This window comes from Lepidochelys kempii, chromosome 2 (genome assembly GCF_965140265.1).
Source record: "Lepidochelys kempii isolate rLepKem1 chromosome 2, rLepKem1.hap2, whole genome shotgun sequence".
Taxonomy (NCBI): domain Eukaryota; kingdom Metazoa; phylum Chordata; order Testudines; family Cheloniidae; genus Lepidochelys; species Lepidochelys kempii.
In genome coordinates this window covers 197,914,129-197,941,343 of record NC_133257.1, presented here as the reverse complement: position 1 = coordinate 197,941,343, position 27,215 = coordinate 197,914,129, and the positions used below count along the sequence as shown (strand labels likewise).

General features: G+C 41.3%; 1 protein-coding gene across 14 annotated transcripts in view; it reads right to left on the bottom strand.

Annotated features, from left to right (window-relative positions):
- NEK10 (NIMA related kinase 10) overlaps positions 1-27,215 on the bottom strand; it is a 173,638-nt gene that overhangs the window by 125,728 nt on the left and 20,695 nt on the right. For all 14 annotated transcript variants that reach the window (XM_073333431.1, XM_073333424.1, XM_073333427.1 and 11 more), the window contains 9 exons: positions 24,066-24,150; positions 22,840-22,881; positions 15,918-15,996; positions 15,445-15,512; positions 14,001-14,080; positions 4,838-4,924; positions 2,844-3,068; positions 1,876-2,015; positions 674-735 (listed from right to left, as the gene is read on the bottom strand). In XM_073333431.1, coding sequence (XP_073189532.1) covers positions 674-735; positions 1,876-2,015; positions 2,844-3,068; positions 4,838-4,924; positions 14,001-14,080; positions 15,445-15,512; positions 15,918-15,996; positions 22,840-22,881; positions 24,066-24,150 — 868 coding nt within the window. The remainder of the gene's footprint in view (positions 1-673; positions 736-1,875; positions 2,016-2,843; positions 3,069-4,837; positions 4,925-14,000; positions 14,081-15,444; positions 15,513-15,917; positions 15,997-22,839; positions 22,882-24,065; positions 24,151-27,215) is intronic.

Below are 27,215 nucleotides of genomic sequence, written 5' to 3'. Positions count from 1 at the left end.
AACTGCAGGCCAGGGTGACTTCTAAGCCAGATGTACAGCTGGAAATGCTTTATTCCCACCTCCACATGACTCCCTTGGACAAAATCAGGAATTTGCAAAAGGTGAATGTAATAAAGTGGCTTGCCCTGTGGGCTGGAGAGCCTGAGGCTAAGTCAACCCTGATTACGGAATGAGACCCACCTACGGAGAATTAGGCAATTCCCTATACATAGCAGAAGGTGGCTGCATTAAGAAGGGGAAGCCCAGGGAGCTGCAGCTTTGCTGGTGGACGCTTCTGGGCCAAAAAGGCTCCTGCAGGACGTGAGCTTGGTGAATAAAGCTCAGTGTGACTAGGAGGCTGATGTAGGGGTGGGAAACCTTGCCTGTGTTTGGGACTGGACATCAGAGCCCCAGTGACGGAGACCTTGGAGGACTGGCTGGGAGATCATACCAGGATGGAAGAAGAGCTCTAGGGGTGAAAGACAATGCCAGAGGTTATGGGGCCTGTGATGTACAAGAGGTCAGACTAGATGATCATGATGGTCCCGCCTGGCTTTACTGTCTATGAGTTTACAAGAGTTATAAACCACCAGTAAAAATGCACAAGGAGACACAAGTAAATAAACCAGAGATATGAAAGTGATACCAGTGATACACTTAAATGCCTTATCTTAACTGAATAAAGTCTTCCTACCTGTACTACTTGGTGAGCATTAGTGTCATTGAGCACTAGTTCTGTAATTGCAGCACAACACGCTAGAATGAAAAGTCATATATAAATATTCAGGGCCAGATTCATAAAGGTACTTAGGTGCCTAAAGATGCAGATAGGTGCTTCACAGGATTTACAAAAGTACTAAGCAAGTTAGGTGCCTACCTCCCACTGATTTACACTAGGAATATTAAGGAAGCAGTCATAAAAAGTACACCAGAAATATGTTCCAGACAGACTCTGATGTTAAGTGCATGCTATTTCTTTGAGAGGACCGTGATACTGAGACCTACTAAGCAATGTCACCTCAGCACTACTGGGATCTGAGAGTGAAACTGAACGTCTAAACGAGTTCTAATGTATTATCCTTAGGATAAGCACATTATGAGTAGGCTTGGCAGAACTCAATTTGTATTTAATAATTTTGACAGATATTATCAATGTTTATTTTAAGCATTTTTAAAATTTTTATCAATTTAAATTGTCACAGTTGTGTAAAATTATGGGTTTTAAACTTTTTTTCAGTTTTTAGCTATTTACATTTTCATAGCTGCAGGAACCATGGGGGAAGGGTCACAAATGTGGGGGGGAGTCAGACAATTATTTAATGACAGTAGATGTTGAGATTTTAAAAGTTAAACCTTTATAACAGTTAAAACACAAATTGTCAACATGACGTCCAAATATACAACGTATATATCTTTAAATCAAATTCTAATAAGTTCTCAAGCAGCATTTTTCTTACTTTGCTTATCTGTAAATTTTGATTATTATTGATGGAAATATGTGTTGTCAGTTTGTGTACGTATGGTGGAATCAATATTTACCAAAATTTCCGGATAAAAATCGAATCCTTTCAAGGCTATTTATGAGTGATCTGGTACACTGAAGCTGGATATGATGTAAAACTTTAATAACTGAATTAAAATGTTCTTGAGTTAAAGCAGGAGTTTAAAACAGAAACACCAGTTGAGCTCCTGAATACTTCTTCCTTCATTTTGTGATGAAAAATACATTGATATTGCACACCTAAAAAAACACCACAATTGACCTGATTCTCCCCCTCTGCAGAGTGAGTGTAAAATGATACCATTCTGATCTGATAACATTGTGCCCCACTTTGCACAGGTATAAATAACTATACAAAGTGCAAAGCTGTGGAATATCAGGCCCCATATACGTACCTGCTTGAAGGGAGAAAGTATTTTCTTGTATTTCTTGAGGACTTAAATCTTCTGACAAACAAAGGTGTTGGATTCTCCCTGCTGCATTTGCACTAGATAAACTCCCAATAGAAGAATGATCAGAAACTAGATTTCTATCTCTGGAAAAACAAATCACAGCGTAAAATAAATATTTAATAAATATCTGTGTTAGTCATTTCTGAAATTTGCCTGGATTCCTATTTCTGCCTCTATTCTCTATATCTACATACATTCCACAATGAAAAATTTAAAAAGCACGTACAAATTTCAAATTAGCATCAAAAGCATCAGATATAAACCACACAGTGAATGGGTAAACAGTTTAGCCCCCTTTATAGTTTCAAATAAGACATTGTTGGGAAGACTTTAAACTGTAACCTACATTTACTAAAGCAAGTACTGATTTAGGGTGCCCAACTACAAATATTTTAATGGGGCCTGATTTTTGGAGGATTTTCTGAAAATTAGACCCCTTGAAAAAACTTGGGCATCCGCAAACTCAGGTATCCAAAATCATTAGTCACTGTTGAAAATTTAGGCCCATGGTCTTATCACTAGACTAAAAATTTAAGATACTATAAAAAAATTCATAAATCCAAATAACGAAATAGATGTCCCTTTTTACCTGCCTAATCAACATGGAAATTATATGGACACTAACTATATATTTTATCTCTATTTAATTTATTTAACACAGCAAAGCCATGTTATACTTTTGAAAAGCATAGTATATTTGAAAAAAATACACTTTATAGCCATTAATGTTTGAACTATCCACCTGAATTTCTTGTAATTTCTGCAGTACGCAAGGTCTGCAAATACCATCAGAAGCAGAGGATGAAAGCTTTTATTACACATTGATATAAGGTCAAATGGTTGTGTGATAACCTTAAAATATGAGGCAAATTCATTGACAATTATAATGATCCTGAAGACTGAAGACCTACCCCTGTAATATATGAAGGAGTTGCTTGATACCGCCCCAAATACGGATTTCCACACTAGTCTCAGGGTCTTCACAAATCTGTACCAGAATCCAAACTACACTCCACAAAAGCTTTAGATGATCTGAATGGAGCAAACTGAGCAGGACAGGAACTCCTTCATACAGTTTCACTTGCTCTTTGACTTGTGACTCAGCACAGAGGAGGCGTAGCAGCTCTGCGGTCAGCCTAGAAAGAGATCAGCAACAAATTATAACCACACCATACAGTTCACCTGTGTTAAATCACCCAGACAGTTAGTTATTATTGCAATTCCTATTACACTCTTGTTACTTAGTGCTACTGTATATACAAAGATGCCCAAGTAATCTATAATACATTTTCTGTTAAGTTACATTCAATAAAGTGTCATATTTTATTCACCCATTAAAATGGCCCTAAATTTTATTAAATGAAGCCTGTCACATTTTTGGTGTGCAGTAATTCATAACACTAATAAGTTTGTATCACTTTCCTGCACTGTATTATCTGTGTCTGTTCAAACATGTCTGTAAGCCTCTCTGAATTCACTTCAGATGGGGCTCTGAAATCAAAGATGGTGCTATAGGGCACTTAGCATGAAGCAATTCATACTCCAGACCCTGTGACACTGCAGCTAATACAGTATACGCAGCCCATGAATAGGTGGGGACCCATGTCTTAGGGGTCCCTGCAGTTGCAGGGCTGGCAGCACCAGCCCTTTGCATTATTGTGTTAATATTCAACGAAGCTTGACTGTGGTTCCGTCGATAATGCTTTCCAGGTGAACTTGTCAACCACTGCTGTTGTTTTTTTGAATTACTTCTTTGTTTTTAATGGATTACAAGTAGTGGCGGGTGAACTTCAGAAGGTTCATAGGTTATGGTAGAATAACCTATGGTAGAATGTGGATCTTTCTCCACACTTATGATCACAGAATTGGCTGGAAGTGTCACAAGAAAAAGTTCTCACAAGATTTCCATTAATTCCTCCCTCCACAATATGGCTAGAGAGACCACAAGAAAAGGGTATCTCACTTTGTTTTGGCTCTTCTACTTCCATCTGGAATCACAAAGCGCTGAAGTGTTCAAAAATGAAAACCCATATTTTGAACTTTCAAACTTAGCTAATTTTTCAACTTCAATTACTTCTTCCTTGAATTTGAAACTTAAGACTACTGTAGTCACATAGCAATATTCAGCAGAGAACCTTTTCTGTTATGGTCACACTTTTTTTTTTTCATAATAAAGTAGTATTTTTTTTTAAAGTTAACCAGAACTTTTTTCAAATATGCCAGAAGATTCAGTTTGTTCCTTTTATTTGGTTTCCCTGTCCCTAATTATAAGTTAAATAAGCAATAAAACCTCTGTTTTAAAATGTATGATATTCTTTGGTGACTGGAATGGAATCACGTTTGAGAGAGTGTTTTTGTCTTCTTGATGTTTTGTACTTAATACCCAGAGACCACTTTACCACCAGTTTCTTCCAAATATGGACTTATCAGCCCCAATCGTCAAGTCCAACTGAGCTGTGATGACTTTAATGTAGGTGGGAATATCTTTGTGCACCTCTGATCCACAAGACTGTTGGGATCTGAACCAGTCCCAGATATAAACTAAGGCAATCTCAAGGCTGCTGTAATTTATGCCAGGTTATAATGGCCCCCAAATGAAATACCACAGTCCAGCATGCTCTTGTGGTCTAGTGCCCAGGGAATTCTCAGTTATCCTTTAGGGCAGCTTTACAGTCCATTTATGTTGAATTGTAGGCTAGGATATAACCTATCAATGGGAAGAAAGACAATTAACATGTACCAGATAACCACCAAAGAACATTTTACTGCATCAGTATCTGATTTTAAATGCCACAGCTTTGAAACTTTAATACTCTAATTAAATAAATGAAGTATGTCTGTATATCAAAATAAATTTTAAAACAGAAAAGTATTTAACATAATTAGTCTATAAATAAGGTCCTACCTTTTAGATAGCAAGTCATATTCATGTAATATCACCAGCAAGTGTTCTACAATGGCGAGCTCACTGATCTTCTCCCTACATTCTGGGCTACAAATGGAAAAATTTTGGCTATTTACATAAACTAAAATTATATGAAAAACAAGTGTTATTTCTATTTAACTTCATCATCCATTGCTTTGGCTCGCTGTCTTTCCTTACGGCTCAAGTATTGATGTCATATTGTATATGAAGGTTTAAAAATACAAAAATAAGTTGGTTCCACACTGAAACTGCAGAAGTTTACTCTTATTTTTTTATAATACAGATTGTTTTAGTGAAACATTAACATGGTAAATGAGGAAAAAAGCTGAAATATTTAATATGCTTAGAAAACTAACTTTGAAAAAACTGACTACAAAAGCTGAGGTTTAATTTTTTATTATGCAAATATGTCTTCATATTTTTATTATATTCTATTACTATTTTGCTTATCCCATGTAAGTGTAAATAAAAGTAGTTTATATGAGGAATACTCAATGGAAGCTGCAACTTACAAGTGAATAACTGAATTTACAGGGCATCATAATCACCAAATTCTTTTCAGAGGAACAGCCGTGTTAGTCTGTATTCGCAAAAAGAAAAGGAGGACTTGTGGCACCTTAGAGACTAACCAATTTATTTGAGCATGAGCTTTCGTGAGCTACAGCTTGGTTAGTCTCTAAGGTGCCACAAGTCCTCCTTTTCTTTTTACCAAATTCTTTAACTCTAGAAGATTATAATAATCTACACCCTGATTTGAGAAAATATCCATATTCAGAACAACACTTAAATATGTGCTTAAGTCTCACCGACTTTTTGCTTAAAGTTAAGAACTTACTTCTCTCCTGACAGTGCCCTAATTTGAAATAACTGCTTACCCATTATATAGGATGTTCTTCTCAGATAAAATTAAGAATCCTTAAAAATCATTTAAAAGAGAGTATTAAAGAGTACTCAAGTGAGGGAAAATCAGTTTTAAATTACTACAAGGAAAAGAAAAACATTCAAATGTACTAAAAGAAGCAGAGTTAACTGAAAGTGGCCGAATTATTCTGACAAAGATAACAGCAATTCTGGAGAGATGCTGAAGACAATAATGGATTTAAGAAAAGCATAGATTATAAATTCAGCCCTTATCTTCACTAGTAGGGATTTGAATAAGCATTCTTCTGATTTGAGAGTGGATTTTACATTTAAGTGATGTCAACACTAGCACTTATGTTGGCAAAACTTTTGTCGCTAAGGGGTGTGAAAAAACACACCCCTAAGGGACATAAATTTTGCTAGCATAAGTGCTATGTCAGTGGGAGAAGCTCTTCCGCCAACATAGCTACCACCACTCGTTGAGCTGGTTTTATTATGTCAACAGGAAAGCTCTCTTCCTGTCAGCCTAATGCGGCTACATGAATGCTCTTACAGCAGCACAGTTGTATCGGTACAGCTGTGCCACTGTAAGCTTGTAAGTGTAGACATGGCCTAAGTAAACCGGAGAACTTACGTATTCTTTTGGGGGTGAAAAAAACTGGTCTTTACAGGTGTGATTTGTTCAATGGTATTTGAAAACGAACAACCTTTCAACATCAGGTTAAAGATATTCAGGCAAGATAAACTTATTTCACTCCTAGTGTAAAATTAAATGGAAGACCAAAATATCTATAGATTATTATTCTGATTATCTCGGGGGCGGGGGGAGGGTTAAGAGAGAATGCAAACTAAAATACTTTTCAAATGCCTTCTGTTTTGACAGAAGAGAAGAGAGATTATAGAGAAGTCTCAATGAGGACTTCTCACAATATCAACTTTCTCCTCTTTTCACTTTTGTCTCTCTCTGTGTAAAATCTCTAAAGCATAAAGTTGCTCTCCATGTTTGGAAGTCAATAGACTAATAATGGAGAACATCAACTCCAAGGCCTGCACAGAGACTGCGGGATGGGATTGTATGGCCCCAATCTTGCAAAGTGCTCCAACATGGGTATAGGATCTGTCTTGAAGGATCAGGGGCTATGTGTATTTAAACAACTGGAAAGAGTAAGGTCCTGATCCTGAAAAGGCTTATACACGTACTTTTCAAACTGTGAGCAGTCCCACTGGCTTCAATGTAAAGTTAAACTGTAATGCTGGTAAACCAAGTGCCAGCTCTGACCAACGCTGTAGGCATTAGATATGAACTGACAAACTCATAGCAGCAGAGCAGACCAGTTGACTTATGTGTTAGTGTTGCTCAAAATAGGTATTAGTCTTATAAGACTATTTAGTGTTTAGACTCTATGGAATATTTGTAAATTGCTGCATGCATTTATCTTATTTGTAATTTCTGTATTCAATGCTATAAAGGAAATATATAAGTTTTGCTTTAGGACTTTGAAAATGTTTGCTCTAAACATATGAAATCAGATGGGAAGAGTGTTTCTCCCGCCCATCCAGAAGAACAATCAAAATTAATTTGGGCTTGAATAAGGACTGGGAGTGGCTGGCTCATTACAAAAGCAGCTTTGCCTCTCCTGGAATTGACACCTCCTCATCTATTATTGGGAGTGGACTGCATCCACCCTGACTGAATTGGCCCTGATGACACTGGTTGTCCACTTGTGAGGTAACTCCCTTTCCTTCATGTGTCATTATATAATGCCTGCATCTGTAATTTTCACTCCATGCATCTGAAAAAGTGTGTTTTACCAATGAGAGCTTATGCCCAAATAAATCTGTTAGGGTATGTCTACACTACGGAATAAGGTCGAATTTATAGAAGTCGTTTTTTTAGAAATCGGTTTTATATATTCGAGTGTGTGTGTCCCCACAGAAAATGCTCTAAGTGCATTAAGTGCATTAACTCGGCGGAGCGCTTCCACAGTACTGAGGCTAGAGTCGACTTCCGGAGCGTTGCACTGTGGATAGCTATCCCACAGTTCCCACAGTCTCCGCTGCCCATTGGAATTCTGGGTTGAGATCCCAATGCCTGATGGGGCTAAAACATTGTCGCGGGTGGTTCTGGGTACATATCGTCAGGCCCCCGTTCCCTGCCTCCCTCCGTGAAAGCAAGGGCAGACAATCGTTTCGCGCCTTTTTTCCTGAGTTACCTGTGCAGACGCCATACCACGGCAAGCATGGAGCCCGCTCAGGTAACCGTCACCGTATGTCTCCTGGGTGCTGGCAGACGCGGTACGGCTTTGCTACACAGTAGCAGCAACCCCTTGCCTTGTGGCAGCAGACGGTACAGTACGACTGGTAGCTGTCATCGTCATGTCCGAGGTGCTCCTGGCCACGTCGGCTGGGAGCGCCTGGACAGACATGGGCGCAGGGACTTAATTTGGAGTGACTTGACCAGGTCATTCTCTTTAGTCCTGCAGTCAGTCCTATTGAACCATCTTATGGTGAGCAGGGAGGCGATACAGATTGCTAGCAGTCGTACTATACCATCTTCTGCCGGGCAGGCAAGAGATGAGGATGGCTAGCAGTCGTACTGTACCATCTTCTGCCGAGCAGCCATGAGATGTGGATGGCATGCAGTCCTTCTGCACCGACTGCTGCCAGCCAAAGATGTAAAAGATAGATGGAGTGGATCAAAACAAGAAATAGACCAGATTTGTTCTGTATTCATTTGCTTCCCCCCCTCCCCCGTCTAGGGGACTCATTCTTCTAGGTCACACTGCAGTCACTCACAGAGAAGGTGCAGCGAGGTAAATCTAGCCATGTATCAATCAGAGGCCAGGCTAACCTTCTTGTTCCAATAAGAACAATAACTTAGGTGCACCATTTCTTATTGGAACCCTCCGTGAAGTCCTGCCTGAAATACTCCTTGATGTAAAGACACCCCCTTTGTTGATTTTAGCTCCCTGAAGCCAACCCTGTAAGCCGTGTCCTCAGTCGCCCCTCCCTGCGTCAGAGCAACGGCAAACAATCGTGCATCTGGGAGTGCTGTCCAGAGCAGTCACAATAGAGCACTCTGATGGGGCTAAAACATTGTCGCGGGTGGTTCCGGGTACGTATCGTCAGGCCCCCGTTCCCTCCCTCCCTCCGTGAAAGCAAGGGCAGACAATCGTTTCACGCCTTTTTTCCTGAGTTCTCTGTGCAGACGCCATACCACGGCAAGCATGGAGCCCGCTCAGGTAACCGTCACCCTATGTCTCCTGGGTGCTGGCAGACGCGGTACGGCTTTGCTACACAGTAGCAGCAACCCCTTGCCTTCTGGCAGCAGATGGTGCAGTATGACTGGTAGTCGTCCTCGTCGTGTCCGAGGTGCTCCTGGCCACGTCGGCTGGGAGCGCCTGGGCAGACATGGGAGCAGGGACTAAATTTGGAATGACTTGACCAGGTCATTCTCTTTAGTCCTGCAGTCAGTCCTATTGAACCGTCTTATGGTGAGCAGGCAGGCGATACGGATTGCTAGCAGCCGTATTGTACCATCTTCTGCCAGGCAGGCAAGAGATGAGAATGGCTAGCAGTCGTACTGTACCATCTTCTGCCGAGCAGCCATGAGATGTGGATGGCATGCAGTCCCTCTGCACCGTCTGCTGCCAGCCAAAGATGTAAAAGATAGATGGAGTGGATCAAAACAAGAAATAGACCAGATTTGTTTTGTACTCATTTGCCACCTCCCCTGTCTAGGGGACTCATTCCTCTAGGTCACACTGCAGTCACTCACAGAGAAGGTGCAGCGAGGTAAATCTAGCCATGTATCAATCAGAGGCCAGGCTAACCTCCTTGTTCCAATAAGAACAATAACTTAGGTGCACCATTTCTTATTGGAACCCTCCGTGAAGTCCTGCCTGAAATACTCCTTGATGTAAAGACACCCCCTTTGTTGATTTTAGCTCCCTGAAGCCAACCCTGTAAGCCGTGTCGTCAGTCGCACCTCCCTCCGTCAGAGCAACGGCAGACAATCGTTCCGCGCCTTTTTTCTGTGTGGACACCATACCAAGGCAAGCATGGAGGCCGTTCAGCTCACTTTGGCAATTAGGAGCACATTAAACATCACAGGCATTATCCAGCAGTATATGCAGCACCAGAACCTGGCAAAGCGATACCAGGCGAGGAGGCGACGTCAGCGCGGTCACGTGAGTGATCAGGACATGGACACAGATTTCTCTGAAAGCATGGGCCCTGCCAATGCATGCATCATGGTGCTAATGGGGCAGGTTCATGCTGTGGAACGCCGATTCTGGGCTCAGGAAACAAGCACAGACTGGTGGGACCACATAGTGTTGCAGGTCTGGGACGATTCCCAGTGGCTGCGAAACTTTCGCATGCGTAAGAGCACTTTCATGGAACTTCGTGACTTGCTTTCCCCTGCCCTGAGGCGCATGAATACCAAGATGAGAGCAGCCCTCACAGTTGAGAAGCGAGTGGCGATAGCCCTGTGGAAGCTTGCAACACCAGACAGCTACCGGTCAGTTGGGAATCAATTTGGAGTGGGCAAATCTACTGTGGGAGCTGCTGTGATGCAAGTAGCCCACGCAATCAAAGATCTGCTGATATCAAGGGTAGTGACCCTAGGAAATGTGCAGGTCATAGTGGATGGCTTTGCTGCAATGGGATTCCCTAACTGTGGTGGGGCCATAGACGGAACCCATATCCCTATTTTGGCACCGGAGCACCAAGCCGCTGAGTACATAAACTGCAAGGGGTACTTTTCAATAGTGCTGCAAGCTCTGGTGGATCACAAGGGACGTTCCACCAACATCAACGTGGGATGGCCGGGAAAGGTACATGACGCTCGCATCTTCAGGAACTCTGGTCTGTTTCAAAAGCTGCAGGAAGGGACTTTATTCCCAGACCAGAAAATAACTGTTGGGGATGTTGAAATGCCTATATGTATCTTGGGGACCCAGCCTACCCCTTAATGCCATGGCTCATGAAGCCGTACACAGGCAGCCTGGACAGTAGTCAGGAGCTGTTCAACTACAGGCTGAGCAAGTGCAGAATGGTGGTAGAATGTGCATTTGGATGTTTAAAGGCGCGCTGGCGCAGTTTACTGACTCACTTAGACCTCAGCGAAACCAATATTCCCACTGTTATTACTGCTTGCTGTGTGCTCCACAATATCTGTGAGAGTAAGGGGGAGACGTTTATGGCGGGGTGGGAGGTTGAGGCAAATCGCCTGGCTGCTGGTTACGCGCAGCCAGACACCAGGGCGGTTAGAAGAGCACAGGAGGGCACGGTACGCATCAGAGAAGCTTTGAATCCAGTTTCATGACTGGCCAGGCTACGGTGTGAAAGTTCTGTTTGTTTCTCCTTGATGAAACCCCCCGCCCCTTGGTTCACTCTACTTCCCTGTAAGCTAACCACCCGCCCCTTCTCCCTTCAATCACCGCTGTCAGAGGCAATAAAGTCATTGTTGCTTCACATTCATGCATTCTTTATTCATTCATCACACAAATAGGGGGATGACTACCAAGGTAGCCCAGGAGGGATGGTGGAGGAGGGAAGGAAAATGCCGCACAGCACTTTAAAAGTTTACAACTTTAAAATGTATTGAATGACAGCCTTCTTTTTTTTGGGCAATCCTCTGTGGTGGAGTGGCTGGTTGGCCAGAGGCCCCCCCAACGCATTCTTGGGCGTCTGGGTGTGGAGGCTATGGAACTTGGGGAGGAGGGCGGTTGGTTACAGAGGGGCTGCAGTGGCAGTCTGTGCTCCAGCTGCCTTTGCTGCAGCTCAACCATGCACTGGAGCATACTGGTTTGGTCCTCCAGCAGCCTCAGCATTGAATCCTGCCTCCTCTCATCACGCTGCTGCCACGTTTGAGCTTCAGACCTCTCTTCAGCCTGCCACTTACTCTCTTCAGCCCGCCACCTCTCCTCCCGGTCATTTTGTGCTTTCCTGCATTCTGACATTATTTGCCTCCACGCATTCGTCTGTGCTCTGTCAGTGTGGGAGGACAGCATGAGCTTGGAGAACATTTCATCGCGAGTGCGTTTTTCTTTCTTTCTAAGCTTCACTAGCCTCTGGGAAGGAGAAGATCCTGTGATCATTGAAACACATGCAGCTGGTGGAGAAAAAAAAAGGGACAGCGGTATTTAAAAAGACACATTTTATAAAACAGTGGCTACACTCTTTCAGGGTAAACCTTGCTGTTAACATTACATACATAGCACATGTGCTTTCGTTACAAGGTCGCATTTTGCCTCCCCACACCGCGTGGCTACCCCCTCAACCTTCCCCCCTCCCTGTGGCTAACAGCGGGGAACATTTCTGTTTAGTAACAGGCAAACAGCCCAGCAGGAATGGGCTCCTCTGAGTGTCCCCTGAAGAAAAGCACTCTATTTCAACCGGGTGACCATGAATTATATCTCACTCTCCTGAGGATAACACAGAGAGATAAAGAACGGATGTTGTTTGAATGCCAGCAAACATACACTGCAATGCTTTGTTCTACAATGATTCCCGAGTACGTGTTACTGGCCTGGAGTGGTAAAGTGTCCTACCATGAAGGATGCAATAAGGCTGCCCTCCCCAGAAAACTTTTGCAAAGGCTTTAGGAGTACATCTAGGAGAACCGCGAATGCCAGGGCAAAGTAATCCTTTCTCATGCTTGCTTTTAAACCATGTATAGTATTTTGAAAGGTACACTCACCAGAGGTCCCTTCTCCACCTGCTGGGTCCAGGAGGCAGCCTTGGGTGGGTTCGGGGGGTACTGGCTCCAGGTCCAGGGTAAGAAACAGTTCCTGGCTGTCGGGAAAACCGGTTTCTCCGCTTGCTTGCTATGAGCTATATACAACCTCATCATCATCATCATCTTCTTCGTCCCCAAAACCTGCTTCCGTATTGCCTCCATCTCCATTGAAGGAGTCAAACAACACGGCTGGGGTAGTGGTGGCTGAACCCCCTAAAATGGCATGCCGCTCATCATAGAAGCGGCACGTTTGGGGCTCTGACCCGGAGCGGCCGTTCGCCTCTCTGGTTTTCTGGTAGGCTTGCCTCAGCTCCTTCAGTTTCATGCGGCACTGCTTTGGGTCCCTGTTATGGCCTCTGTCCTTCATGCCCTGGGAGATTTTAACAAAGGTTTTGGCATTTCGAAAACTGGAATGGAGTTCTGATAGCACGGATTCCTCTCCCCAAACAGCGATCAGATCCTGTACCTCCCGTTCGGTTCATGCTGGAGCTCTTTTGCGATTCTGGGACTCCATCATGGTCACCTGTGCTGATGAGCTCTGCATGGTCACCTGCAGCTTGCCACGCTGGCCAAACAGGAAATGAGATTCAAAAGTTCGCGGTTCTTTTCCTGTCTACCTGGCCAGTGCATCTGAGTTGAGAGTGCTGTCCAGAGCGGTCAGAATGGAGCACTCTGGGATAGCTCCCAGAGGCCAATACCGTCGAATTGTGTCCACAGTACCCCAAATTCGAGCCGGCAAGGCCGATTTAAGCGCTAATCCACTTGTCAGGGGTGGAGTAAGGAAATCGATTTTAAGAGCCCTTTAAGTCGAAATAAAGGGCTTCATCGTGTGGACGGGTGCAGGTTTACATCGATTTAATGCTGCTAAATTCGACCTAAAGTCCTAGTGTAGACCAGGGCTTAGACTTTAAGGTGTTACCAGACTCCTTTTCACTACAGCTCTGTCACTCTTAGAATTTAGATTGTAACTCACTTGGGCGTATTTGTTTGCTTACTTTAACCTGTAAATAACTCATTTATTTTTCCTAGTTACTAAACCTTTAGATGGTTTATTATGCGATTGGCTACAAGTGTTGTCCTTAGTGTAAAATCTTGGGTACCAATTGCTCTGGGGTAAATGACTGGAAACAACCTGAATATTTCATGTTTTTTTTGGCGAAAGTGACCATTCATCACTAAGTCCTGCTTCCATAGGTGACAAGATAGACTGGAGAGTCTAAGGGGACTGTCTGTGACTCCGTGGTAAGACTTGTTACAATGATCTAGGAGTTCATATTTGTCATTGGCTTGGTGAAATCTAATTATAGAATTTACCACCTGTTTTGGGTGTATGCCCTGTTTTTGACAATCTACCCTGAGGTAGGCACTCACGGTTGTGAGCCACTCCAGACAGACTAACATAAGCATATGCATACGTCTCTTCAGGACAGAGACTTTAGCTTGTACAGCAACACTTATCCCCCAGTAAATGTCAGCTTCAATATTTTGGCAAGAGCTGAGATTAATTGCAAACAACAATTATTAAAATGAACTTACCTTTCTGCTAAGCTAGTAAGAGCAAGGAGTGCGCCCAACAGCACATTACTGTCTCTGGCTCCTAGCAAATTTACTAAAGTCTGGAAAATTAGAGATTTTAAAAAGATAAATCTATATAAATGATGTGTTTTTCAATTAGGACCCTAAACATCCATATTTGTTCAGTAAAATTTAAATGCCATTAAAATAAATAAATATACAAATCTAACAAAGACACTAAATCAATACAGAATGCATGACTAACCTTAGAGATTTCAAATAAATATATCAGAAAAGAATTCTGGTCTTTTCCATACTTGCCAAGTTTTAAGGACAGGAATGTGTGTTTCTCCTCCAATAGTCAACATAGTATCTGAAACAACTCAAGCAGGATAAAGCATCCGTCCTACTTAAAGTACTAAGGGTGGCATCTGCTGCTGCAAGACACTGAGAACCCTGAACTTAGGTCCTACCAAGTAAAAAGTTTTTTAGTTTATATTTAAAATAATTATGTTTGTAATTTTAAGGCCTCACATGTATTCTGTTAATAACTCATATCTTAAAGTGATGTATGTATTTAATATTTTTATAAATGCAGTTGTGGTTTTCTAAAATATAACCAGTTTTCCATTTTTACTTGTTGCAAGCTTGGCCTACTTCATGATCTGCTTTTTTCTCTCCTGAACCATCTGATATAAATAAAATTGCCTTCATTTTGCAGCAGCAAACTTATACCATGAACCTCTAGTTGCACTATTACTGATCTCAACTGTTTCTAATTTTAGACCCAAATCTACAAACAGATCCACTAAATGCACATCCCTGCCATCATGATGAGCCCAAATGAGGTCAATAGTGTTCCACACACGCCTGTGGGAGGGTATGTCTATACTGCAATTAAAAATCCGCAGGTTGCCTGTGCCAGCCGACTCAGGCTTGTGGGGCTTGGGCTAAGGGTCTGTTTAATTGCAGTGTAGATGTTTGGGCTCACGCTGGAGCCCAGGCCCTAGGGCCCTGTGACATGGGAGAGTTCCAGAGTTTGTGCTGCAACCTGAGACATACCCTTAGAGACCCAACTGTAGGATCAAGACTTTTGTTTACAGCAGATATTTCAAGACTATTTAAACCTTAATAATATATAGTTTAACAAAGTAAATTTGATGTTGCCTTTATAGGAATAAGCTTTACCAAAATGTTTAAAGGGCTAAATTAACTCAATGAAATGATCCACAATTTGTGCATACGGCCAACACAAACATCTCAGCAGCTGACATAAAAAGAGACAGTTCAGATGACATAAAAAGAGACAGTTCAGATGATCTTAGGCCAGACTGACAAGTCAAAGAACTGATGTTAGCTTATGTTACAATCATTTGGAAAATGGAGGGAGTTTGATCCCAGCTTGATCAAATTTGGGAAGCATAAATCATTCACACAGTAGCTGATTGTGATTTAAACCACTTACTTTATGTGCTCCACTGCCTATAACCCATTCTCTTTGATCTTTAACAGCAGAGAGTTTTTGAAAAATATCTGTGAAATGAAGGAAATCACATAAACTGAGTGTCTCAAATTTAAGATTTTTCATTTTGTTAATAGAGTAATAAAATAACAGGTCTAAACCATTGACTTACACTCTGAAATTGCTTATGTTCTTGACATGACAATTTATGTTATTCAATATTTGAATGTACAAAGAAGTGTTAATTTCTTCAGAAGCAATATTACAGATGTACAAGAGTAAGATCTGCTAATGCGCTGTGCTTTCGTCTACTCAAGCACTGTTCTCTTTTGCATGACCATGACTGGAAAGTGTCCAGGAACACCACAATTGCTAAACCATTTGCAAATATTTTAAGCATCCCTAAGTCTGTCATATCAACTTTTCTCCTCATCCATATTAAGGTTATAAGTGCATATGTCAGTTACAACACTCACAAGTCATGTTGACCAATTTGTCTACATTATGCTGCTCTTCTCCATAGCCAAGATATCCATTTGCTACTGTTTCCATATACTGTAAGTGGGACAAAATACAACGTTAACATATATATAGTAGAACCTCTATTTTACAAACTAATTGGGGATTGACAAGTTCATATATGGAAAAGTTCATAAAATTTAACATCTCAAAATTACAGTTGGTAGGGTGCATACGTCACAGTATGCTGCAATCTATCACTTTTTCTTGTCCTTCAAACTACTGCAAAATGATTTGCAATGAACTGAAGGCATCTGAATGTGAAAGGATGCCAACTTGTTCTTCATCAATATTACTTTCATTATGTGATTTTTATTTTTCCATAGAGAAAAATGGTTTCTATAACTGGTCATTTGTAAGATTGGTGTTTGTAAAATGGAGGTTCTACTGTATAGATCTGAAAGTGCTATTCACAAGCATTGCCTTTAGGTGGTGCACCAGATTCACAATAGACTATAAACTGCTACGACTGCAGGACACTACAGCAGTGCTTCTCATCCAGGGGTACATGTACCACTGGCCCTGGGGGTAAACACAGATCTTCCAGGGAAAAACACTAGCGAAGTCAGTACAAACTAAAATTTAATACAGACAATGACTTGTTTATACTGTTCTATATACTTATACACTGAAATATAAGTACAATATTTATATTCCAATTGGTTTATTTTATAATTATATGGTAAAAATGAGACACTACGTAATTTTTCAGTGTTGGCGTGCTGTGACACTTTTTTATTTTTATGTCTGATTTTGTAAGCAAGTAGTTTTTAAGTGAAGTGAACCCTGGGGGAACACAAGACAAATCAGACTCCTGAAAGGGGTACAGTAGCCTGGAAAGGTTGAGAGCCACCGCACTACACCATTAGGAAGAGATATTACACTCTCCACAGTTATGGTAGAAACTAGTTTTTTCCATTACAAGTCTGATTATAATAGTCATTGCTAATTAACAATACCTACCTGAGTTAATTGCCGTCTTCCTGTTTACTACTTTATGATGAAAGAGAGCTCAGTCAATGCTCTGGAGATTCTGGACTAGTTTTTAAAATATATTTGTAAATAAACAGACCCATCAGTTACTGAATTGACTGTTCAAATAATCCAGCAATAACCTAACAGGAATTAACTAACCTCCTCTCCAGAATCCCACACCATTATTACCCAGCTCTACCCATCACCCAGCTCCTATCTCCTTAGGTGCAAAGGACAAAAGACGGACGGTGTAGCAGGGACATCAGAACAGGACCCCGTTCACTTTTTGCCCCCGCCTCTCCTCTTCTCCCCAAGGCCCTGCCCCCTGGCCAGGCAAGCAGCTGGATCCTGGCCTGGGTAAGAGTGGCCCAGGGAGCCCAGGCAGCTGTGGGTGGCTCTTACTATGGCCTGGCTGAGACTCTTCGGCCCCCAAGGACCCGCCCCCATGCCAGGCCAGAAGCCGGAATCAGGTCAGAGTCAGAGCCACACAGACAGCTCTGGGGATCTGCGGACCTTCCATCTGTCCTGGGTGGGGGGGCTGGGAGGCAGGGATAGAGGCCAGGGGCTGCTCTTGGGCCCCCTCAACCTCCGGCTCCTGGCTTGGCCAGGGGGCGGGGCCTCAGGGAAGAGGAAGGGCAGGGCCACCGAGTGGACAGGACCTTGTGCCTCCCCGCCACACTTTTAGGAAGAATCCGTCGTCCCTGCTATATAGTACAAGCCGAAGATTAACAAACTTTGGCTGTTATGTACCAAGAAGAGAAGAAAGTTCCAAAGGCACCTTACTATATCAGAGGTGATTATTCGAAAACCTTGACATATACCTGAAGTATAGTTAAAGTTCTACAGTAAGTTTAGGAACTGCATATTTGAAAACTGTACTACGCACCATACATAATCAAACACTGCAACAGAAGTACTCTTTTATAAGGATAAAATTCACCTCAGTACAGAAGGCCTCACAAATCCCCTGCATCACTTAAACATTAGCCTGGCAGACAGTGGGATCTCTTCAACTTCTCTATACATTGAAGAGGAGGTTCCAAAAACTTGGTGTGGATGGACTATGGCTGATATTCTAGCACCTGTTTTGTTCAGCAAATTCACATGAGGCGAAGCACATCACATCAAGAATATGCAATGATATGTGTAATAATAGTACCACCTAGCTCTTATGTACTGTTTTTCATCAGTAGATCTCAAAGTGCACTACAAAAGGAGGTCATTGCTTAAATTCCCATGACAACTTTGAAAGTTTGAGCCTTACTGTTTAATATTTTTCCAAGACAATTTCAAAGCATGGAAAAACCATTCACCCCTCCAATCCAAAGCCACCCCCCACAGTACACTGCCATACTGAGAACCCCAAAAGTTCAAAAATAGTAAATCAGACCACAAAAAATTATGAGATTGGTCCAAAAAATATGAGTTTTTTTAAATTAAGGATAAAATTTTCCAGAACTCCTAAATGACTTAGGAGCCCAAGTCCCCTTTTCACTACAGACCTAAGTACTTAGAAGCCTAACTCTCACTGAAAGTCAGTGGGACTTGGGCTCGTAAGTGCCTATACCACTTTTGAAAACAGGACTTAGGCTCCTAAGTCACGTAGATGGTTTTGAAAATTTTACAATAAATTATGTTTTTTGGTTTGCTGATTCTTGAACTTCCCCAGGCCTCCTCCAATGTATGTGTGACAGGTACAGTGCCGCCAGTTCACAAATTTATCAGTAACATGATTTTGACTCCTGATGTAGGAGATTTCACTAACAGACCTTCCAACATCAGTGGTCCCATTGTGCTAACCATTGTACAAACACATAGTAAGAGAGCTACTGCCCAGAAGACACTGAAATCTAGTGCAAAGCACATCATCACATATATGATGTGGGAGCTGGAACTGGAACCCACTAAACTCATCTCATATGGGAGCCACCAAACATCCATTAGATGGGAACAATTTTTAATTCCTGCTGAATTGGACAGGTGTCAAACAAACCAGTGACCTATAAGTGAAAAGCTCTATAATGTATTAGCAGTGCCCCAAGGCATCCAGTCCCTCGTAAATGCTAACGTTACACCACCCAGAATAAGGATTGCTTTCTTGAAAGATAAGTGTATTAAATTAAGTTCTGATTTTTGGAGCAAAATCTCCTACACATTTCTCTCAGACTCACAAACATTCATGAAGTGCCATACTTTATGGTTAATGGGATAGTTCCCATTAATCAAAGCAGAAACACTAAAAATGCAACAATAAAACAGTGTTAACATAACATCTACATTCACTTCTAAATACAATGTTTTGTAATACAAAATCACTCGAACATTGATTCCAGACTGCTTAAACCAATTTTTATATTACATACATATATAGTTCCGAAACACACATCGAATGTGGGTCAGCCGCAGAGAAAGAACTACAGTCTCCAGGTCCATAGCACAAGCTTCTTCCACTTCAGTCACAGGAGTAAATAGTGGGGAGAGCTTATATTATCCTCTGTATGGAACAGCCAGAGAGACTCAACACACACTTACTTGTCCGCTGGGCTGCACAAATATTTGTGAGACAGCAATCAAATGCTAAGCATCAGATTTTTTGCTTCTGTTCCACATTAGAAGAGCGGAATATGGCTTAGTTGTGACCGATAGCTTAGTTAAATGTATAGAGCCCTGCAAATATCCATGGACCATGTTTGTGGATCACGCATGGATGCAGAGCCACATTTTATATCTAGAGCCCTACAAATCTGTGGATAGCCGCATTATAATCGCAGATATCCACATCCATGGATGCAGATAGCTGTGGATCAGATGTGGATACAAATTTTGTATCCGTGCAGAGCTTTATAAATGTACTAATGCCCATTTGGGTCATCTCCAGCAACTGAACTGGGCAACCTCTGGATCTAACAACATGAGCCACAACACCTGAGCTAACACACCAGACACCCTAGCACAGAAGACACAGCAGAATCATAAATTTCTACATGTGGTCTAGCTAGCCACTGGAGAGTGACACAAAACCTTACTATATTAGTGTGGATTACATAAGCGACTAATTTGGCATGTTCTTTCTAAAAGACTGAGGCTAAGTAGATGAAACATGGCTCTTTTATATTAAATATCCAGGATGTATTCCCAGCTCTGCACCACCCTCTTTTGGGAGTAAGCTAGCTCATTCCAAGCCCCTTGAAGGCACAGGTGGGGTTGTTGGCAACTTGCAATCCTATTTCATGTGGACTAACTGCCAACAGGGGTTATGCTGGGGAAAAATGAATCCGATCATGGTACAGTCTGCAATAGCAGGTGTACTTTTGGGTGCATTTGTGTTTCATTTGGCACATAATGCTATTCAAACTTCCCTGAAACTATTCTGTTAGTACAGTGTTGGGTTCCTATGAGCAGCTACAGAAGGGAGGGATAGCTCAGTGGTTTGAGCATTGGCAGGCTAAACCCAGGGTTGTGAGTTCAATCCTTGAGGGGGCCATTTAGGGATCTGGGTCAAAAACTGGGGATTGGTCCTGCTTTGAGCAGGGGGATGGACTTAAATGACCTTCTGAGGTCCCTTCCAACCCTGATATTCTGTACTGCAAACTGTATGATGACTATTTCAGGTAAACTGAGCAATTTTACTTCTGATCTTAGACTGGGGCTTGACATCAGGTTTCCAAAGGTGAAGAACTGAACTCTTGTATCACCATTTAGCAGAGACTGCCAGATCACATTGTTCAGACTGCCAAAGCCAAAGTGACTTTAAAAGCTTTTAAATCATACAGCAAATAACTACAATGAGGAACACAACAAGAACATATAGTAGAGGAGAGAGCTTGAATTAATGAGAAACTTCATTTTAAGGCTCAGCATTTCTGATATCAATAATTTAGTGACACTCATAGCATACCAGATGTTTCCTGGACAAAGGCATATTTGCATCTAAAATGAGCAAATTTCTCATAATGAGACACAGTCAAGGGTTATGCTACAAACCATGTTGAAATGTGCAGTGTTTCTGTGGTGTGTACCAGTATCTGGTAAGACTATTACCAATCATTGTCTGTTTTAAGAAGAATCTCTGCCATAAGTTTACTCTTTTAGACTGTTGCCTGAAGTAAGATGAGTGCAATTTTCTTTCAAACAACCAGCTAGCTATGCAATTTAAATGTCATAGAATATTGATGAGGCAGCACATAGTAATGATTTCAGAATCCAAAGTTTTAGACAGGTCTCCACATGACTTTTATGAAAGCTATTGGGAGGAAATATGGGGGCTATAAACATATAACCCAAAACAGCATATCCTAGGGTGTCAGTCTTTCACAATCTGTGCTGGAAGTTCACAATCACTTATGATTTCTTCTCTCTAGAAGCAAAATTAACATAGAATGGACCCTCACAAATACCAGTTTACTAATCTGCACACCCATACTTCATACACAAAACCTCTGAGCCTCTACTAACCTCTCAGCAACAACTTAGTAACTGAGTGCTGTAGTGAAATATCATACTGCTAAGATTTCATTTCTAAAAATAATTCACCTTCAGGCAGAGACCAAGCCTGAAATATTCAGCACAGAAGGTGAAAGTTTCAGAAAGCTATGAGCAAGTGAAAACGGGCTAGAATGAAAACTATTATGTAATTTTAACTATAAGCAGTGCAACTGCTGCCCCTATAATACAACACACAGTACATAGCCGCACTGTTGCCATTAGACTAATGGATTTAATGGTGTAAAAAAAATAGCAATAACTTCTGACATTTGGAGATATCTGTATGTGGGCAATTTGATGTGACAGTAAACACCTGAGCAAACTTCACTGTGAATCTTAAGAGCTGAATATTTTAAACCCTGAGCATAAAGGGAGTCTAATCGAGAGGAAGGATTCAATACCAACACCAAGATAGCACGAGTGGGACGCACAAGTGTACTCTCAAGTGAGAGCTTTACTCTTTGAAATTGATTTTGTTTAGATTCGGAGAGCCAATGCGGGCACAGTGGGAGCAACGGACATGCACCCATGACCAACAGTCAAACAATTTTAGCTTTTTTACCAGGATTCCATTTTTACTTCCCACAAAATGGAAAATGAAAACTTTTAACATAAGACGCATTACAAAGGCTTTTTGGCTTCCCTGGATCATCAGATTAAATTAATCAACGCTGTATTCCAGAATGCTAGCTTCTGTGTTCCAAACAGTTCTATCATCACATAATATGTGCTACCCTTTTTGTCTGCAAGAATTAAACCTGGACAAATAAAAACTATTTTGTGCAGAACAAAACTAATGTTATGCATTTTGATTTTTTTCAAAATTATATTTCTGTTTATTTTGTCCTTTTCACAACAACTGCCCAGAGACTTTTCTTTTAATTTGCCATGACCAAAGTCACATCCAGCAACATGGAATGCTATGCAAAGGAAGCAACAATATAAAAAAAACCAAAACCTGACAGACTTCATTAATTAAAGCACAGCAATCTGTGAAAAACAGTCCTTTCAGTGTGCTTTTATTTCAGACTAATAGTGTTTCTGTCACTTTTGTTATTCCTTCAGAGAAGTCAGTTGGGGACTTTACACACCCTTCCCTCAAAATCCTAGAACTTATTCTCATGACTGAGCCAAACGTGTGTTGACCTTTAATAGTCTTTTTCACTTTAGCAAACTAGCTACTGGCTAATCCAATTAGCTGGAAGAAAATGTCATTGGTGCACCCTACTAAATTACATGTACAGTTGCTTTGGGCATAATGGGTAACCACATGTACTTATCCAGGTGCTAATCGGAGAACAAATTTATTTCTCTCCATGTGCCAACAGAATAACACTTTTACAACACATTTCATTCTTTCCTTTGCAAAAACAAACTATTGTGTAAGATAAGAGACAAAAACAATAAAGAATATTTTACCTGGGCTAGGTTTTCAATCCCACCCAGGTTATGGAGCACTTCCTGAACAAAAATAAAGAAGAAAACTAATTAAGTTTGTCATAACACAAACACTGGGACAAATCAGTACTTTAATATAAATGGCCTATTTTTGGCAGTGCTGAGCTTTCCCATAGCACAATGGAGTTAATGGAATTTGTGGGTGTTTGGCACCTTCAAAAATCAGGCTGCTTACATTTAATTTTGAACATCTGAAAATTGGGACAATAATGTATGATTAAGCTACAGAATGCATGGAACTGAAGCAAATAGCTTAAGTTTCTAAAGAGGATTAGAGATATGGAACCATAGAAATGTAAGACTGGAAGGGACCTCAAGAAGTCATCAAGTCCAGGCACATTGCACTGTGGCAGGATCAAGTAAACCTAGACTATCCTTCACCAGTGTTTGACCAATCTGTTTAAAAACCTCCAGTGATGGGGATTTCCTAATCTCCTTGGAAGCCTATTCCAGAGTTTACCTACCCTTAGAGTAAGTTTTTCTTAATAGCTAACCTGAATCTCCCTTGCTGGAGATAAGTCCACTACTTCTTGTCCTACCTTCAGTGGACATGAAGAACAATTGATCACAGTCCTCTTTATATCAAAGTCCTTAACGTATTTGAAGACTGTTATCAGATCCACCCTCAGTCTTCTTTTTTCAAGACTAAACATGCCCAGTTTTTTTAAACCTTTTTAACCCATATGAAGAACAATCTATAATCATAACAGGTATGATACTATTAATGGCACCCAGTCATTATATTTCAGAATACCAGATGATCACCAGTGGGAACAGGATGGTATTTCCCCCAATTTTATAGGTTTCTACAAGTAATGCATTTGCATTGTGAGGGTTCTATATGTCTCTCTACAGAGTTGGCCAGTATCAGGAACAGGATTCTTAGACTCGACTGTTCATCTCTTCTGCTATAGCAATTCCTATGTTCTTATTAAGACTTAATGACTACAGATACTGTACAGGAAATATCAGAAGTTGAATAAATGCATTCTGCAAAAGGCACATGTATACAGCAAAATGTTTGTATCAACTGCAACGGTTTTGCAGTTTCAGTACTCTTACTTGGTTAAACTTTCACAACTGGAGTTTTGTTGAATGTTTGTAGTTTACTGTTATGTTTTCATATTACATATATAGTTTATATGTGTTCTGTCTTTCAATAAGAAACGATATTTTGGCAAACCAACCTGATAGCATGGATCCCTCATTAATAATCTCAGACAGATTAGTACTCTCAGGAAATGGATGGATGGGGCTCGATTAACCCACTCCCTGTAGCAGAAACATCAAAAATATCCAGTTATAAACCCGAGACAATAACAAATGCGTAACAGTGAACATACATAATACAGTTTTTCAATTTTGGTCATGAGTCATTATGAGATTAAGCATATTTTAACAAAACAGCATATTTTAATACTACTTGTATTCAAGCACGATAAATACAACTTAGCTGACACAATATGAATTCCCTGTGAACACATTAGATTTCATTAAACTGCACATTACTAACTATCACTTGTTACACCTAACAGACACAATATTCACTCAGGCCCTAATCCAGAAAAGCACATGCTGATCTTTAAGCGCAAGTAGTCCCCCTGATTTCAATAGGACTGCTTGTGTGCTTAAAGTGAAGCACCTCGACACAACAGTATGACCAAGTTCCAGGACTGAGTATCACTGAGCTATAACTTTTCAAGATAGGATACAAACAAATGGTTTTCCATTGTCTATGAAAGTTATATATTCTACATTCTTATAAAAAAAATCTTTAGACACCCCCCCTCCACACACACACACCTTTTTATAGACAGATACACACTCCATATATATAAGGGGTGAGTATCTATCTATCTCTCTCTATAAAGGGATGTGTATCTGTATTTCTCTGGACAAGTTATCCAGAAACAGAAGAAGCCTACGTGATATGGCAGTTCTCTTCCCTTGTTATCATTTGCTGTTGGGAATTAAGCCAATGGCTAAAAATATTTTGATAACAATAACAGGCTGTGCTGTAATAGATGCAAATAGAACTCCAGCATCAACTTATTTGGGACAGCCTCTTTGCATCCCAGCTCTGTTAAGAGTAGTGGCTCTATCCTAGGTTTTCACACTTGCCTCCCCAGAAAAATGGTGCTTTGCTTTCAAGGAGAATTGATAGCTTGCACAGAATGCTTTTGCAAGGTGTGTGTATGTGTGTGGGGGTTGTGCTTTGTAAATAAAAAATATTATTATATGCTGTAAAATGACCTCTATTCTCTGTTTGGCAATAGTGTGTGGAATAGAAGAGGAGTGCTCTTCAGCATGCCTTAAGAAGTGATTCCTTAAAGTCTCAGTTTTTCAGGAGGCCCAGATCCCTGACAGAATCCATAGGCTTTAAGAGGGCAATCTGTCTCTCATGTTCCCCTGCAGGGGTAGTAATTATCCGATGCAGCCTCTAGAGCAGTGGTTCTTCACCTGGGGTGCACTCATCCCCTGGGGGTGCAAGATGCCCTTTCTGGGGGTGCGAGATTTTTTTCGAAGGTAAATCATCGAAAACACAAATTAAGCACAGGCAGGTAAATACAACTACTTTGTTTCATCAAACCTATGTATCTGTTAACATTATACATTTTTTAATGATTACTGTAATATACAAACAAAATATATATCTAGGTTTAAAGAACTGACCTATTTCAAAAAGAAAAGGAGTACTTGACGATTTTTGAAAAGGGGTGCGAGAACATATTTTGATTTTTGATAAGGGGTGCGAGAACGTATTTTGAAAACCAAAGGGGTGCAGGCTGTAGTAAAGGTTAAGAACCACTGATCTAGAGGCTTTGACCTTCTGCAATGGCAGTTGTTCTAAAGAGAGGCTGTCAACATATGAGTAGCAATGTACTTATAAAAGAGCATGTAATCCCCTTGTGACTGCACTTGTGTTACTGGTTTCACAGGGCTATTAATATATGCTAGTATTATTAACCTTATCCAGGTCTTTCATTTTCAATACAAGGTACTTACTTCATTATAGCATCATCAAAGGGATGGAAAAACAAAAAAAGTCAGAAATAATTAGGTATGTCGCAATGCATAAATAGTGTTTGGAAAGAGATAACATACGGTTTCCTTGAATTATCAGCAAATGAAGTTGTCTCATTAGAGTTCCTCTACAGGAATACAATGACACATTGCACTGTACCCAAAATAGAAGGGGGCTAAAATTTTCAAAAGTGGCTAAGTGAATTGAGAATATAAGGCCTGGTCTACACTACGAGTTTATGTTGGATTTAGCAGCGTTAAATCAAATTAACCCTGCATCCGTCCACCCAACGAAGGCATTTTTTTTTTGACATAAAGGGCTCTTAAAACTGATTTCTGTACTCCTCCCCAACGAGGGAATTAGCGCTGAAATTGACATCGCCATTTCAAATTAGGGTTAGCGTGGACGCAATTCGAAGGTATTGGCCTCCGGGAGCTAACCCACAGTGCACTATTGTGACCGCTCTGGACAGTGCTCTGAACTCGGATGCACTGGCCAGGTGTACAGGAAAAGCCCCGGGAACTTTTGAATCTCATTTCCTGATTGGCCAGGCGAGCTCATCAGCACAGGTGACCATGCAGTCCCAGAATCGCAAAAGAGCTCCAGCATGGACCAAACGGGAGGTATTGGATCTGATCGCTGTATGGGGAAAAGAATCCATGCTATCAGAACTACGTTCCAAAAGACGAAATGCCAAAACATTTCAAAAAATCTCCAAGGCCATGAGGGACAGAGGCTATAGCAGGGACGCAACACAGTACCGCGTGAAACTTAAGGTGCTCAGACAACTGTACCAGAAAACCAAAGAATCAAATGGACGCTCCGGGACAGAGCCCCAGACATGCCGCTTCTATGCTGAGCTGCATGCAACTCTAAGGGGGGCTGCCACCACTCCCCTACCCCTGTCCGTGGACTCCAATGATGGGGTACTCTCTGCCATACCTGAGGATTTTGCAGATAGGGAAGATGAGGTCCTAGGAGGAGGACGAGCTTGAGGAGAGCACACAGCACACCATTCTCTCTGACAGCCAGGATCTTTTTATCACCCTGACTGAAGTACCCTCCCAACCCAACGAAGTCTGAGAAGGGACCTCTGGTGAGTGTACCTTTTAAAATATAATACATGTTATAAAAGCAAGTGTTTTTTAATGATTAAGTAGCCCTGAGGACTTGGGATGCATTCGTGGCCAGTACAGCTACTGGAAAAGTCCATTAGTGTGTTTGGGGATGGAGCGGAAATCCTCCAGGGACATCTCCATGAAGCTGTCCTGGAGGTTCTCTAAAAGCCTTTGCAGAAGGTTTCTGGGGAGAG